The sequence below is a fragment of the Leopardus geoffroyi genome, chromosome D4 (genome assembly GCF_018350155.1).
Source record: "Leopardus geoffroyi isolate Oge1 chromosome D4, O.geoffroyi_Oge1_pat1.0, whole genome shotgun sequence".
Lineage (NCBI taxonomy): Eukaryota > Metazoa > Chordata > Mammalia > Carnivora > Felidae > Leopardus > Leopardus geoffroyi.
Window position 1 is genome coordinate 67,011,047 of NC_059342.1, and position 16,568 is coordinate 67,027,614.

The window sequence follows — 16,568 nt, forward strand, 5'->3', positions numbered from 1 at the left end:
CCTTTATTTTTCTATATGGCACTTGTTATCCTTTGATGTATAAAATCACTTAAGAACTATTTACTATCTGTCAAAAAAGTCTCTACAATTTTTTAAAAAGCCTCTGCAATTTTAATTAGAAGACTACTAGATTTATAAATTACTTTGGGGGTGCCTGGGTGGCTCAGTCGGTTAAGCGTCCGACTTTGACTCAGGTCATGATCTCACTGCTTGTGGGTTCGAGCCCCGTGTCAGGCTCTGTGCTGACAGCTCAGAGTCTGGAGCCTGCTCTGGGTTCTGTGTATCCCTCTCTCTCTGTCCCTCTCCTGCTTGCACTCTGTCTCTCAAAAGTAAACAAACATTAAAAAAATTCTTTTATAAATTACTTTGGAAAATATTATTTTTAAAATATTATTCTTCCCATTCAAAACTGTACCTGAAAAGAGAGTATATGTACCTCTGACCATTTCCAAGAGCCTCCTAGAGACAAATGGGCAAATGAGACCCAAATTCCAGTCCATACAATATGGCTAAAAGAATTGGAAACCTAGTCAGTTTTAGGCAGGCATATCATATGTGTATCCTAGTACCCTCAAATTCGTCTGATAAATACTTACTGAGCTCCTATTCTGTACTATGCACCATAAACCAGGTTTGATTGTGGACTTCTATTTCTGGCATACTTCCAATATTTTGCAAGGTTACCAAAAACAGTGAGTTGAGTATATTAAATTATTATTTTTCATAGGTTAAAAATAGTTAAATGGTGACTCAGGTTTTTGAACAGTTGCTTTAAAGACCTTCTCTTTGGCAATAATTATCTCGTAAGCCAACTGTCTGTTCAGACCACTCCTTGTTAAAAGTAATAAAACCTTATCACTTGGTATAATAGAATGCTTGGCTTTCTGTTTCATTCTGTGGAAGGCACCTGCAGGATTGAAGAAAACTTATTCAAGGTGATATCACGTTATTAATAAGCAAGGTATAAAGAGTGACAATGATTCTCTGGGCCTGGAATTTTGTCTTCCCTTTAGGGACCAAAGCTTTGTTGTAATGTGGTGTTCCAGAACAACCATAGGTGGATCTCTCTCTTCCTCTTTAGTGGTGCCAGAGATCCTACAGTATCACAATATACAGTTTATGTCTGATAATATTCAATCATGAGGACAGCTGAAAAAAGGGTCATAACCCCGAACTTTGGAACAAAGATGGCTTTCTGCTCAGCACAAGTTTTATTACAATGCATTACAGTGAACGCAGAAAGACAGCCCTGAGTTTTTGAATAAAATTTTTCCCTTTGAACTTGCTTAAAATTGAGCCCTACATTTGCCAAAATAAAATTAAGAGCTTCTGTTCATCAAAAAGACACCATTAAAGAAGGGGCACCTGGGTGGCTCAGTCAGTTAAGCATCCAACTCTTGATTTCAGTTCAGGTCATGATCTCACAATTCATGAGTTTGAGCCTCACGTTGGGCTCTGTGCTGACAGTGCAGAGCCTGCTAGGGATTGTCTCTCTCTCTGACCCTACCCCAATCGCACAAGAGGTCTCTCTCTCTCAAAATAAATACATAAACTTAAAAAAGGAGATAGAGAAAAGACAAGCCATAGACTAGAAAAATTATATTTTGAAAACACATTTGATAAAGGGTTCCTATCCAAAATTTATAAAGAACTTCTGCAAATGAATAAGAAAAAGACAACCCAAATGGATAAAAGGCTTGAACAGGCACTTTCCAAAAGAGGACACTTAATGCCCAGTGAGCACATAAAATGGTGCTTAACATCTTCAGTTATCTGGGCATGCAAATTAAAATCACAGTGTGAAACTAGAACCCACCCACCAAAATGGCTACAATTTAAAGTGTTGGCTAGGTTGTAGAGCAACTGGAACTCTCATTCACAGCTAATGAGAAAATGGTGCAAGCACATTGGAAGCTTATTTGGTTATATTATTAAAAGCAAAATACAATGTCCTAAGATCCAGCAAGTTCACACCTGTGTATGTACCCAATGGAAGTGCATGCATATGATATGTTTGAATCTTCATGGATGGATTATTTGTAAGAGCCAAAACTGGAAAAAACTCTTTGTCAACTATACTTCAATTTAAAAAAATAATAAAAGCTAGAAATAATTCAAGTGTCCACAATAGTCGAATGGATTAGTAAATTGTGGTATATTTAAACAATAGCATACTACACAAAAATGAAAAAGGGTGAGCTGCAGCTAACTTGAAACAACATGAACAAATCACACAGATACAATGTTGAGTAGAAAGCTATACACAAAAGAGTACGTACCATGTGATTTCATTGAAATCAAGCTTAAGAACAGGCAAAAGTCAGGGTGCCTGAATGGCTCAGTCAGTTAAGTGTCCAGCTTTGGTTCAGGTCATGAACACGTGGTTTGTGGGTTCAAGCCCTGCATCAGACTCTGTGCTGACAGCTTGGAGCCTGGAGCCTGCTTTGGATTCTGTGTCTCCCTCTCTCTTTGCCCCTCCCCTGCTCACACTCTGTCTCTCTCTGTGTCTCAAAAATGAACAAACATTAATATATATATATATATATATATATATATATTTATATATATAAAAGAACAAGCAAAAGTCATCTATGGTAAAAAAGAACAGAATAATGGTTATTTGGAGAGTGCTCTGACTGGGAGGGTGCATGAGGAAGAAATGTCATTATGCTGAAGATTTTTATATTAAAAAAACACTTGTGTACTTTACTATATTATGTTATAATTACAAAATTTTAATGTATATTGAAAGGGGCACCTGGGTGGTTAAGCACCTGACTCTTGATTTTGGCTCAGGTCATGATCTCAGGGTTGTAGGTTTGAGCTTTGCGTTGGGCTCTGCACTGACATGGCGGAGCCTGCTTGGGATTCTCTCCATCTCTCTCTGCCCCTTCCTCTCTCTCTCTCTCTCAAAGTAAATAAACTTCAAAAATATATATTAAAAAATAAAGTTTTCCAGGCGCTATTCTCTATTATGTGAAGTTAGACAACTGCCCCTTCTTGTTCCTAGCAGACAGCTAGAGGGGTATTCTCTAAAGAGGGTAAAATAGAATTTAGGGGGATATCACACGTAGAGCTACCATACTTAAATCAGGGGGATTAAATGGAAGTCTGAATACTGAAAGAGAGGACCTGAGGCCTTCTCCCCCCTCATAGCTCCCAAAATTCAAGCAAATGGGCCTTCACCGACTAAGCAGGAAATTAGAAAATCATTCTCTGGGGAATCTGACTAGGCCAAGGGAAAATACCTAAATAAGCTAACATGACTTCTCCAACTCAAGGATTCCACCTGCGGCGCCTGCGTGGCTCAGTCAGGTAAGCCCCTGACATCGGATTTCTGCTCAGGCCATGATCTCATGGTTTGTGAGTTCAAGCACTGACAGTACAGAGCCTGCTTGGGATTCTGTCTCTCCCTCTCTCTCTGCTCTTCCCCTGGTCATGTGCCCATGCTCTTTTTCTCTCTCTCTCTTTCAAAATGAATAAATAACCTAAATAAAATAAAATAAAAGACTCAGCCAGATCACCGTTAGTGAAGCAGTTCAGTGACAAAATCTTTCCACAAATGAAAAACTGCAACTAGTTTTCGTTTTTCTTAAATATGAATTACCTTGGGGCGCCTGGGTGGCGCAGTCGGTTAAGCGTCCGACTTCAGCCAGGTCACGATCTCGCGGTCCGTGAGTTTGAGCCCCGCGTCAGGCTCTGGGCTGATGGCTCAGAGCCTGGAGCCTGTTTCCGATTCTGTGTCTCCCTCTCTCTCTGCCCCTCCCCCGTTCATGCTCTGTCTCTCTCTGTCCCAAAAATAAATAAACGTTGAAAAAAAAAAAAAATTAAAAAAAAAAAAAAATATGAATTACCAGACCCTGGAGGCAAGTCTCTATGGTAAGAGAGAGACCAAGAACAAGACAAAACAACAAAATGATTTGCAGGAAACAGACTGTAAAGTAGAAGAATACATCTTAAAAAGTACTAAATTCAGATAGAAATGGAAAAGAGTATATAGTGAAAATAGCTTGTTATTTGAAAGAGGAAGATTCAGGGGAAAAACAGCTCTTGAAAATTAACAACAGAACAAAAATGTAAAATTCAGTAGAAGAGTTAGAAGATGAATTTGAGGACATCTCTCAGAAAGTAGGGCAAAAACAAGGTGGAAAAGATAAAATTAGACATTCATTCCAGGGGATTCAACATTCAAATTACAGGCACTCCAGAGAGGTTGGAGGGCAGAGGTCAGTGGGAGGGAGAGAAAGGGAGAAGGGGGAGGGGGAGAAATGTTATACATAAAAAAAAAGATCGGGGCGCCTGGGTGGCACAGTCGGTTGAGCGTCCGACTTCAGCCAGGTCACGATCTCGCGGTCCGTGAGTTCGAGCCCCGCGTCGGGCTCTGGGCTGATGGCTCAGAGCCTGGAGCCTGTTTCCGATTCTGTGTCTCCCTCTCTCTCTGCCCCTCCCCCGTTCATGCTCTGTCTCTCTCTGTCCCAAAAATAAAAAAATAATAAAAAAACGTTGAAAAAAAAAAAAAAGATCAAGAATCAGAATGGCAATGGCTTTCTCAACACAGCGCTGGGAACTACAAAAAAATGGAAGGATACTTTCACAGTTCTGAAGGAGAATGGTTTCCATTGTAGAATTCTCTACCTATACAAACTGAAATAAATGTGAGGGTAGAATAAAGACATTTCAGATATGCAAGGGATTTACGTGGAATCATACCAATTATACCAGATCATAATCAAAGACTGTTAACCACTCTAAATGTTTTCTACATAAAAAGAGATAATAATCACGATCAACTGTTTTTATTTCAAGGAGATAGAGTGAGAAAAAACTAAGTCAGAAGAAAGTAGGATGATAAAAATGGAAATAAGAGTAAAATTTGAAACCATCTTAATTCCCTTTTTTTCAACAAGTATGTACCTAGTGCCTCCTTTTTGCCAGCACTGTTTTGAATGTTGAGGGTACAGTGGTGAAAACAGACAAAAGCCTTTGCCCTCATAAAGCACATTAGGGAAATGTTTATACACTATTATGTAACCTTTAAAAATATACATGAATATCAGGGACATAGGAAATGTTTATAATATAATGTGAGGTGAAAAGCACACAGGGTTGGCCGAAGACAAAAGGGAAGTCATAAACCTGAAATAGGTATGCTACAATGGGGAAATTATGAGCGAATTTTTCTTTTTTAAAAATTCACTTTACTTTTATATTGGGTTTTCAAACAGATAAGGAAACATCAAAAATTTTTAAAAATAGAACTGGTAAAAATCCTATGTTGGCTGTTTAAAATTCTGTGCCAAGCATTTCATTTGGAAAGAGTTGCTGTTAAATATGTTTATTTTCTGAAGTCTTTGTAACTATTAACCCTTTGCTAGTAGGATACTATTTGATAGTAGGATTCTAAAGGATACTGTATGTAAGTTCAGTTGCCATCTAAGAAACTCTTCTACAAAGGGGTATTATTTCTCTTCCCTGAGAGAGAAATTCCCCACTCCTGGTGGGGAAAATATGAGTCAGAAGTCAAGAGTCAGATGCTTTAGCGACTGAGCCACCCAGGCACCCCAACCTGAAACTATTCTAAAATTAAAAAGTAAATTTAAATTTAAAAAATAGGAAGAAAGAACTCAATCTCAGACAAATTACGACTGGCCTGAGCCAAGTATTCAGACCACAAGACCGTAACTAAATATCAACCACTATCAAATGTCAGACTAATAGGCTCTGTTATTTTCAATCACAAGAAAAAAAAATCATGAAAGTTGAAACTGCAAATGAAAATATGTAAAATCATAAAACATGGAACTGATGAGACAGCAAAGTTTAGAAAAGGTGTTGTGGAAAATAGGAAAGCATTGTAATTTCTTGAGTGAGGGACTTGAGGTAGTGAGAGAATCGACTTAAGGATTTATTCAGCCGACAGTGCAAAATGGGCTGCAGACGAGGAGGAATCTGCGACAGGGGATCAGCAAAAAGCAGTAACTGGCGTGTGAGACAAAAGTCTCAAGACCAAAGCTCTAAAACGAAACTCAGGGCAAGGAGGGCAAGGGTTTCAAGCAATGGTATTCTTCCCCGCCCCCCTCCCCACTTTATTTTACTTTATTTATTTATTTAATATAATTTATTGTCAAGTTAGTTAACATACAACGTGTACAGTGTGATCTTGGTTTTTGGGGGTAGATTCCCCCGACTCATCACTCACATACAACACCCAGGGCTCGTCCCAACAAGTGCCCTCCTCAGTGCCCATCTCCCATTCTCCCTTCTCCCCCGCCCTCCCTCTCTCTCTGTTGGAAACTATTTTTTCCCCTTCCCTTCCCCCATGGTCTTTTGTTAAGTTTCTCAAGTTCCACATATGAGTGAAAACATGGTATCTGTCTTTTTCTGAATGACTTATTTCACTTGGCATAATAGCCTCCAGTTCCATCTACATTGTTGCAAATGGCAGGATTTCATTCTTTCTCATTGACAAGTAGTATTTCATTGTATGTATAAACCACATCTTCTTTATCCATTCATCAGTTGATGGACATTTGGGCTCTTTCCAGAATTTGGCTATTGTTGAAAGCACTGCTATAAACATTGGGGTACATGTGCCCCTATGAATCAACACCCCTGTATCCTTTGGATAAATTCCTAGTAGTGCTACTGCTGGGTCATAGGGCAATTCTATTTTTAATATTTTGAGGAACCTCCACACTGTTTTCCAGAGTGGCTGCACCAATTTGCATTCCCACCAACAGTGCAAGAGGGTTCCCGTTTCTCCAAATCCTCTCCAGCATCTGTTGTTTCCTGAGTTGTTAATTTTAGCTACTCTGACCAGTGTGAGGTGGTATCTCATTGTGGTTTTGATTTGTATTTCCCTGATAATGAGTGATGTTGAGCATCTTTTCATGTGTCTGTTGGCCATCAATGGTATTCTTAGTGCCACATACAACCTGTTTTAGGCACCTGGGGACAAGCAGAGCTTACTGGGGAGACATGTATCAGGGGGGTCCTAGCCTGACTTTCCTGAACATTTGAATCTTAGAACTACTTCATGTCCCCTTATTCAAGTCCAAGCTCTCCTGGTGTCTTGTCAGGACTGTATCTTATCACCTCTGCTTATCCTTTCGGCAGACCTGTGCTTGTTTGATAGTAGAGCTGGAGTTAATGTTTCTTTTCTATTTTTAACCCATCCTAATGGGTTTTAAAAAGATTTTTATTTGGAAAACATTTCAAGCTTATAGAAAAGCTGCAAGGATAAGAATAGCACATAGGACACTATGGACTCTTGTTATACCTATTGTTATATATCTCTATGTGTGTGTGTGTGTGTGTGTGTGTGTGTGTGTATCTATCTATAGATATACCCAATATTTTTGAGCCAAGTGAGAATTATTCACATATATTATGGCCCCTTAGTCCTAATGACTTCCTTGTGTATTTCCTAAGAATAAGGATATCCTTTTATAAAACCACGGTATAGTTGTCAAGTTTGGTACATTTACTCAGTCATTGTTTCCTGAATTGAACTGAACTATGGGAACACCCATTATCCTGGTTTGACCTGTCCTACTGCTGAGTCATGGGAGTGAAAAATCTAAAGCCTCATTTGAATTTCAGGTTTGAGTCGTTGAGAAAACCACAGATTCAGATTTTTCAGATTACTTTTGAATTTGATTCATTATGTGGTTTGTTTGGGTTTTTTTTTTTTTTTTTTTTTTTTTTTTTTTTGATTCTGTGGTTCAGCTATTCTGAAAACATCCTTCTCAAAGAATAATGCTGATACCAGCATTGGTGGATACTAACCGGACGTTCATTATTAGGTCAGGCACTGTTCTGAGCACTTTGTATTTATTAATGCATTTAATCCTCACAACAGCCGTAAAGGAACATACCGTGACTGTCTTCATTTTGTACGTGGGGAAGTGTAGGCATGGGAATCAAATAGCTTGATCATAAATATATAGCTGATAAGGGTATAAAATCAAGATTTGAACCCAGGCTCTCAGACACCTTTCTTATTTGTTAATCTACGTGCTTGTGCGTGAGTGTGTGTGTGCGTGTGTGTGTGTGTATTTAGCCTTCTTACATTTCAGTGTCTTCTCTACAGATGATCCCATGCTATTTCTTGTTATTGATTGATTCTCATTGTGTCCTGTTCCCCTAGGAGAGAAGCATTCATTTTCTTGATGTGTTTATTTTGCAGCTGAAGCGAAGGTGACTGGTCCCATGAGCCCGGAAGAATGAACTCAGAAGAGGCTGTTTACACGAGGATCTCCCACTCACCAGCTGTTGAGACTCTGTGGATGAAGGGCAGGATCTTATTACCTCAATGGAAGTGTGCGACCACGTTCCCGAACCAACAGCAAAGGGGATTTGGTACAGTGGGGCTGCCTGATAAATGATTCATCACAAGTATTTGATACAAATCTGTCTTGAAGCAATGTCTTCAAATTTAGTGTTGCCTTCTTATCTGGCCTCATGTATGTTTGTGTGACCTCTGTTGCTTCTCTCTCCAGTGCCACTGCTGGCCTGAAGGCTGGATCCACAATGGAATTCTCTTCATTCAGGCTATTTATAGAGCCAGCGTGGGTTCCTAACTATTTATTGAATGCCTGTTTCATGCCAATCATTAAGCTGGATGCTTTAAAACATTTAATCTTCACAAAAATCCTATAAGGTTGCACCTACTATCTCCGTTTTGCCCACGAGGAAGAAGAGGCTCAGAGAGGTTGTGCACTATGTGTAAGATCACACAGTTGGCAGAATCGGGGCTCAAATCTAGACCTAGATACAAAGGCTCTTCACTTTAACACATTGCTTTGCCTGTCACTACTGCAGGGATGATCAGCCCATCATATCATCACTGGTATTCCTCTTATAAATAGAGGTGGTGGGGGTGGGGACAACACCTGGGGGGTTCAGTAGTTTAAGCGTCCAACTCTTGATTTCGGCTCAGGTCATGTCACAGTTGGTGACTTCGAGCTCTGCGTGGAGCTCTGTGCTGATAGCTTGGAGCCTGCTTGAGATTCTCTCCCTCTCTCTCTCTGCCTCTCTCTCTCTGCCCCTACACTGCTTTCTCTCTCTCTCTCTCTCTTTCTCAAAATAAATAAATAAACTTAAAAAAAATAGGCGTGACGATGGTAGCATATGTGTATGGGAAGTGTCTGAGAGGGAGGGTCAGGGAGGCTTTAGAGACACTAAAAGCACACCATGTTCTTTTAGATTAAAGGTTGATAAACTGTGGCCTGTGTGTCAGATCCAGCTCCCAGCCTGTTTTTGTAAATAAAGTTTTATGGGAACACAGCCATCTCCAATCCTGTATGTATTGTCTATGACTGCTCTCTCTACGATGGCATAGTTGCATAGTTGTGGCAGAGATCGTATGGCCTGAAAAGCCTAAAATACTGAGCCCTGTTTTAGGTGATTTAGGAAGAAAGCCAACAGTTTTCATTAAGGCCAATTTATTATTTTTCCCATTGGACTGAAAAACTACTTAAAGGTTTGTAATGCTGAGATAATCATTATATTCTAATGGTGGTGGTGGTGGCAGAGTGGGGGATGGGAGCAGGGGTGGGGGTGGGGGTTTGGGGGAATCTAACCTGGGAAGGTTAAGGGGCAGGGAGTAGAAGGCAGAGGTCTGGCCTGCGGGTCCCCAGTCAACTCCTCACCCCAGACACATCCCACTCATGTCCTTCCTATTCCTTCTGCCAAATCAAGTTTCCTAAAATAACCCTTTGCTCATAAACTTGTAAGTGGCTTCCCACTTGCAACATGCTCAAATCCCAACACCCCAGCCTGGAATTTAGAGACCATAACAATCTGACCCCTACTAATCTCTCTTTCCACCCTCCTCTTTTGTTTTTTTTGAATCATGAGGAAGTCATGCCAAATGTGAGTTTATATTTCAAAGCCAATTTATTTGCCTTTGATTCACCTTTTTTTTTAGTTTCTAATGTTAATTCCAGTATAATTAACATACAGTGTTATATTAGTTTTAGGTATACAAGATAGTGTTTCAACAATTCTATACATTATTCAGTGCTCATCATGATAAGTATACTCTTTAATCCCATCACCTATTTCACCCATCCCCCACCCTTTAATGAACTTTTATGTAAGCAGAAAAGTAAACATGTGAAAGTATTTGATAACAGGAAACCAGGCTGAGCTTTCCTATATGATGGCACTGCACCTAAGCTAAAACTTATAAACAAAAGGAAAATTTATAAAGGTGTCTACTTTCTAACAGTAGACGTTACCCGTTTATATTTTGAAAAAATACTCTAGCTAAAACTTCTGTTTTGTTTTTAAGTTGTAATATAAGCTTTTCCCCAGGAGTGCCTGGGTGGCTCCATCAGTTGAGTGTCTGACTCTTGATTTCCGCTCAGGTCATGATCTCACGGTTTGTGAGTTCAAGCCTGATGTCCTACTCCACACTGACAGTGTGGGGCCTGCCTGGGATCCTCTCTCTCTGACCCTTCCCCCATCAAAAATAGATAAACAAGCCTTAAAAATAAAAAAAGCTTTCTCCCATATTGCTGTGTATTTTTAATAAAGATAATTTTTCATGCTGCAGAATATTCCATGTCTTTAAAAAAATTTTTTTAAAGTTTATTTATTTTTGAGAGACAGAGAGAAACAGAGTGCAAGCAGGGGAGGGGCAGAGAGAGAAGGAGACACAGAATCTGAAGCAGGCTCCAGGCTGTGAGCTGTCAGCACAGAGCCTGACATGGGGCTTGAACTCACGAACGTTGAGATCATGACCTGAGCCAAATTTGGACACTTAATTGACTGAGCCACCTAGGCGCCCCAAGTGGAATATTCCATCTCTCATATGCTCCAATGTTTTCCTAATACTTGGCTGGTATTAAGGCATTGGGGGTTCCTATTTCCATTCATTTCATATCTTATCTCCTGGAGTTGTTCTCTTCATTTCCCACTTTCGCTTAGGCTGTTTCCTTGGCTTGGAAAGGGTCCTATCTTCCTTTCATGACTTGTCTTAAGTTCCTCATTCCAGCATCAGTTGTGTCTCCTTCCCTTTTCAAACTCTGATTGCTAGGGAAAAGTTCGGATTGCCCTTCAGACCGAGAGATGGATTGGGGCGCCTGGGTGGCTCAGTCGGTTGAGCGTCTGACTTCAGCTCAGGTCATGATCTCACAGTTCGTGAGCTCGAGCCCCGCATCGGGCTCTGTGCTGATGGCTCGGAGCCTGGAGTCTGCTTTGGATTCGGTGTCTCCCTCTCTCTCTGCCCCTCGCCCACTTGTGCTCTGTCTCTGTCTCTCAAAAATAAATAAATGTAAAAAAAAAAATTAAAAAAAAAATGAGAGTTGGATTCAAAAGACTTATTTCCTAGGAAGTGCTGATGTAGTACCATCTGATCTGGACAACAACAGCACCACAGTATCAAAGGACTCACAGACACCATTATTTCCCGGTGCTGTGGTCAGGAGAATGGTTTATTTTGGAAAATAATAAATTGATAACTACCATATATTTTGTACTTCCCAGTAATTAGGCATTATTCTAAGTAAGCACTTTACACACATTGTCATTTATCTTCATGACAACACTTTCAAGTGGGTATTGTTAATACTCTCATTTTACAAATAAGAATGTTGAGGTAGAGAGAGGTTACCAAATCACCCAAGGCAACACAACTGGTAAGTGGTAGACTTGGCCTTTGAATTTACACAGTCTGGTATCAGCATCTGGGTTCTTGGTGGATGAAACAGAAGTGTGGTCAATTCACTGTGGGCCCTTTATCTCCCTAGTCTCATTCACTCATTCACTCAAACTGCCCCATATCTTTCTCAGAGTATATGCAGAGGAAGAAGGGCTGCTGAGTAATGTTCTCACTAGGAACAGGGAGCCAGTTACTCTGTGTTGGAGAGACCTGGGGATGGGGGGTGGGGTGGGCAGCATCCTTTTACAATGAAGAGATCAACAGACAGATAAATTTGCTTTGTCCTTGGTCATTCTCTGAACTAGATGAGTCCAGAGGCATTTTGAGAGCTAAGGCAGGAGGTGATGGAAACACCCATGTCTTCCAGTCCTCACTCATTTCAGTGTCTCCAGTGCCTAGTATAAAGCAAGCCATCATGCATAGAGAAGGTATTGTGACATAGAAACATCATAATGGCTACAGTTTAGTTAACTGCTCCTGGCATGCCCTATCCCGGGAAGGAGAGGGGCCTCTTGCAATGGAGTTTATGAGAGTGGGGGTGGGAAGAAGAGATTCAGAGCGCATTCCAGAGGTGAGTACAATTGCAAAGCTGAGTCAGAGAGGGAATGAATAGTTATTGGCCTCTAGTTTGCAGAATGACATAGCCTCAGGGTTCAGAAAGATGTTAAAAGTTATCTCTGCCATCTACCCTTTCACTGCCTGATCCCCCTAGGCAAATGCCTAGCCCCTGCTTGGATACTTCCACTGATGGGGACCTCACCACCAAAGTCCATTCCAGCTCTGTATGGCTGTTAGAAAGTTGGACTTTTTGTTGATTGGAAATCTATCTTCCTGTAGCTTACACTAACTGGGTCTAATTCTGTCTGTGGGATGCTAGAGAATAAGTCAGCCCCCTCTTTCATACAACAGCTCTAGAGAGTTTTGAGGTAAAAGATCGTGTCCCCTCTGACATGAGAAATTTTCCTCTCCAGACGAAATCCTCGATTGTGTCCCTTCTCACGTGGTTTCCAGGCCCTTTCTCATGTTTGTGTATACTGATTGCTTCCCACTTTGCTTAGAGCTCTCCAAATATGGAGCTAGACCACTTCATACAGTGCCAGCTCACATCAGAACGGAATCATCCTTTCGCTCCTATGAGAACGTAAATGTCTATAGTGAGTTCCTAGGATCAGAAATTTGCACTCTGGAGTTCAAGGGGGTCCAGGACTTTGGGTTGAGTTTCTTTTTAGTCAGAAGGAGGCAGAGGAAAGAAGAATTAGGTTTCTATGATTGGGAAGAGATGATAGCTAATATTTTTTGAATACTTACTACATGACAGATGCCGCTAAACATTGAACACGAATTATCTCAGTGAATCAACTCAAAAACCCTTGTAGGTGGTACCGTTATGATTCCTCTTTCATAATTGAAGAAACCGAGGCTTAGAGCAAACTCAGGGTTTTCCTGGGTTTGGTGGTGTATGCAAAGACGTAGGCCAGATATGAACAGGGAGAGAGACATGGTTAGAGATTTGGTGCTTCAACAAAGAGCAGCAGGTGGACTGTGATCTTGCTTCAGAAAAGCTAGGATAACAATGAAAATGAGAGTTAGGAGTGAAAATAGGGCTTCTAAGGCCCCAAAGACCGAGGGGGAAAAAGCCATCCAAGGGTGGCACAGAAGGATATGACGTACAAGGGAGTAATAATAGTAACAGCCACACATTGGTTAAATGTAGACTAAACCAGGCACTTTGCATATGTAATCTCCTTTGATTCCCCACAACAACCGTAACTGGGAATTACTACTATTATGATCATGATGTTACCGATGAGGAAATTGAGGCTTATCCTGGTTTAAAAGACATACTGAAGGCTACACAGCTGGTAGGCGGCAGTGTCAGGATTTAAATTCAGATTTGCTGAGTCCAGGCCGGGCCCTATACTGACTCCCAAAGGGGAACACTGTTGGCACCACTCAAGGGAAGTAGCTTTCTCTCCCAAGAGATGGGGGAATCCCAGAACTCATGAGGGTACTCGGGGCTACAGGGGTAACCCCTGGCAAGAGCGGGTAGAGAACCTGTTCTGGAAGAGACAAGTTTGCCAGACACTTCACATCAGTAGGGCCAGTCCTGAGGTTATTCTAATTCGATGTTTCCTCAGAAAGGCATTCCTGGAGGCCCAGGGACCTCAGTAAATACCTACAACTAGATATGCTATCTCAGAATTGAAACATAAGGGTTAAAAAACGTCATCTGTTTTATCCCTCTGTAGTTTTTCCTTTTTTTTTTTTTTTTAACAATATGCTTTCTCTTAGTTCAATGGTTCTCAAGCGTTAGTATGCATCAATCACCTGGAGGACTTGTTAAAACACAGATCTCTGGACCCTCATGCCAGAGTTTCTGATTAAGTTAGTCTGGGGATGAAGGCTGAGAATTTGCCTTTCTGACAAGCTACCAGGTGGTGCTGATACAGCTGGTCTGGGGATTACACTTGAGAACAGCAGCTTTACTTTATTAGTAAAGCTACTTTTGAAAATTTCCCAGCTGACTTGGCTGTGAAAAGGTAAGTTCAGAAAAGGCAGAGGACTTGCCCATAGGCCAGAAGCAGTCGGGGTGCAGACTCAGTGCCCCGCCAGGTGAGTACTGCTGCCAGAAAGCCTGCATAGGTTGGGGAAGATAGAAGTCACAGCCAGAAGGGACAGGAACAAGGGCAGGCAGAAGGCCCGGGTGAGCTGGGCAGGGAAGCCAGACTGCCTAAAGGAAACGAGATCTGGCAAGGGCAGGAGTCAAATGGGGCAGAACTCTTGACAAAAGCTGCAGGCTCCTCGCTGGGCTGCAGGGAAAGAACTCAGGGACTGAGGAGGCAAGGAGCCAGGAGTGAGCTCCTGGGATATGACCTGTGACAGAATTCTGGCGATCACATTTCAGCTGTGACTTGCTGTCTCCAAAGCCTCTTTCTGTCTCCTTCTGTGGTTATACCCATCAGTCATAAAGTGCCCAGGAGTTGCTCTCTGAAGTTAAGTCCTTGCAGCAAGAGAACTGGGGACAGCACTAAATGCTGTGTTTTTTTTCCCCCTTAATGATGCATCCCACAGTAGAAGGCAGGGTCACGGCTAGGGAGCTCACAGTGGGGCAGTTTGACCTCTAATGTTGTCCGATCCCTAGGCTGCATTTCTCCCTCATGGGAAACTGACTCACTACACTGAGTCCGCAGTGTGGAGAATAGCCTTCACGCACTAGATGCTGGGTGCTTGGCTGCTCTCACTGCTCCTCACGAAATTGGGGCAACTTGGATAGGAGGCATCTTTCTCTTGATACCAAGAGAGGGAGCATCTCGGGGCACCTGGGTCGCTCAGTCGGTTGAGTGTCCGACTTCAGCTCAGGTCATGATCTCGTGGTCTGTGAGTACAAGCCCTGCATCAGGCTCTGGGCTGACAGCTCAGAGCCTGGAGCCTGTTTTGAATTCTGTCTCCCTCTCTCTCTGCCCCTCCCCCTGCTCATGCTCCGTCTCTCTCTCTCTCTCTGTCAAAAATAAATAAACATTAAAAAAAAAAGACAGGGAGCATCTCTCTGCAAGTTTGCACACCATTTGTCCTGTTAGCTGCAGGAGCAAATTGTTCACACAGGCCCTCCCTGGACCCTGGCGTTTAAGCACTACCCACCTAGCTTGAGCCAAGTCCTTGTTTTCCCTTTTGGGCCCTTCATCCCATTTCTTATACATGTCTGTCCAGTTAAAAAAAAAAAAAAAAGGATTTATTGAGTGCATACTAGATGGCAAGACCTGCGCTGGGGATACAGATATGAGTAAAAGAAATTTCAACCTTCATGGAAGTCATAGTACAGAGTATAATTGTATACAGGCAATTAGAGCCTTGTAGGATAAATACTGTTTCTTATATAGAGCTCATGCCCTCTCAGGGCCTTTGTATTCGCTGTTCCTTCTATCTATAATGCTTTTCCCCAGACCTTTGTATAACTCATTCTCTTACTTTACACAGATCTCTTCTGAGAGAGGCCTTCCCTGAACTTCTTATGGAAAATGGAGCCCTCACAATTCTGAGTGCATATAAACATATATATTTACATATATATGTTAATAAACATATATATTTACATATATGTTAATAAACATATATATTTACATATATATGTTAATAAACATATATATTAATAGTGCTTCTAAACACTGTGTGTGTATATATATGTACACATATACATATATATGTATATATATATATACACATTTATTTACTATATACACACATTGATTTTTTTTTGGCCTCCCTCCCATACTAGATTGTAAGCTCTGCAAGTGAGAACAGGGCCTTGTCACTGCTGAATTCTCAGTTCAGAGAAATGGTACCCGGTAGATACTCAATATGTATTTCCCTTCTGTTCATTCCTCATGAGTGATTGCCTAGTTGGAACTTTTCTGAGCCTCTCCAGAGTCATCAAAATGGAAGCTGAGGCCTTTCTGCTTGGAGAAGAACATTTTCAGGCCTACTTCCCCAAGCTTTCTACAGTCTGCACGGTCCTTTTCAGACCAGACTGAGCAGGTTCTAGCCCCCCCACGGACAACTATAATTTACTGGCCATTAACTATGTCCTGGGCACTTCAAATACATTACTTAATCCTCACAATGCTCTACAAAGTCAGCATTATTGCTCTTATTTTATGGAAGATGAAATAGGCTCAGGGAGAGTGACTTGCTCAAAACACAGCAATCTTGCTGTGAGCCCCAGGAGGGCTCTCTGGGAAAGGTCTACCAGGCCCCACCCTCTACCCATGTTTCTACCACGTTCCTTCAGGCCTTCTCCCTGTTTCCACGATATCCCTTACCCCAGTCCTTTCCTTCTCACTGGACAGTGGGTTTGGTCTAGCCTGGCTGCTCCTTGGCGGCGGTCAATGTCAGGGGTGCTTAG

The 16,568-nt window shown here is 41.5% G+C and overlaps 2 protein-coding genes across 7 annotated transcripts in view; both read left to right on the forward strand.

Moving 5' to 3' along the window:
* The window catches only part of SLC44A1 (solute carrier family 44 member 1), a 203,964-nt gene extending 194,676 nt beyond the window's left edge, over positions 1–9,288 (forward strand). Inside the window, exon 16 of the mRNA XM_045469464.1 lies at positions 8,189–9,288. Coding sequence (XP_045325420.1) covers positions 8,189–8,203 — 15 coding nt within the window. The 3' untranslated portion in view covers positions 8,204–9,288. The remainder of the gene's footprint in view (positions 1–8,188) is intronic.
* Positions 9,289–12,130: 2,842 nt separating this feature from the next.
* FSD1L (fibronectin type III and SPRY domain containing 1 like) overlaps positions 12,131–16,568 on the forward strand; it is an 80,059-nt gene continuing 75,621 nt past the window's right edge. For 2 of the 6 annotated variants that reach the window (XM_045470438.1, XM_045470439.1), the window contains exons 1-2: positions 12,131–12,239; positions 12,640–12,809. In XM_045470438.1, coding sequence (XP_045326394.1) covers positions 12,690–12,809 — 120 coding nt within the window. In that variant the 5' untranslated portion in view covers positions 12,131–12,239; positions 12,640–12,689. Of the gene's footprint in view, positions 12,240–12,639; positions 12,823–16,568 lie in introns of those variants that run through there. The other 4 variants (XM_045470440.1, XM_045470441.1, XM_045470442.1 and 1 more) reach the window with 3 other exon arrangements.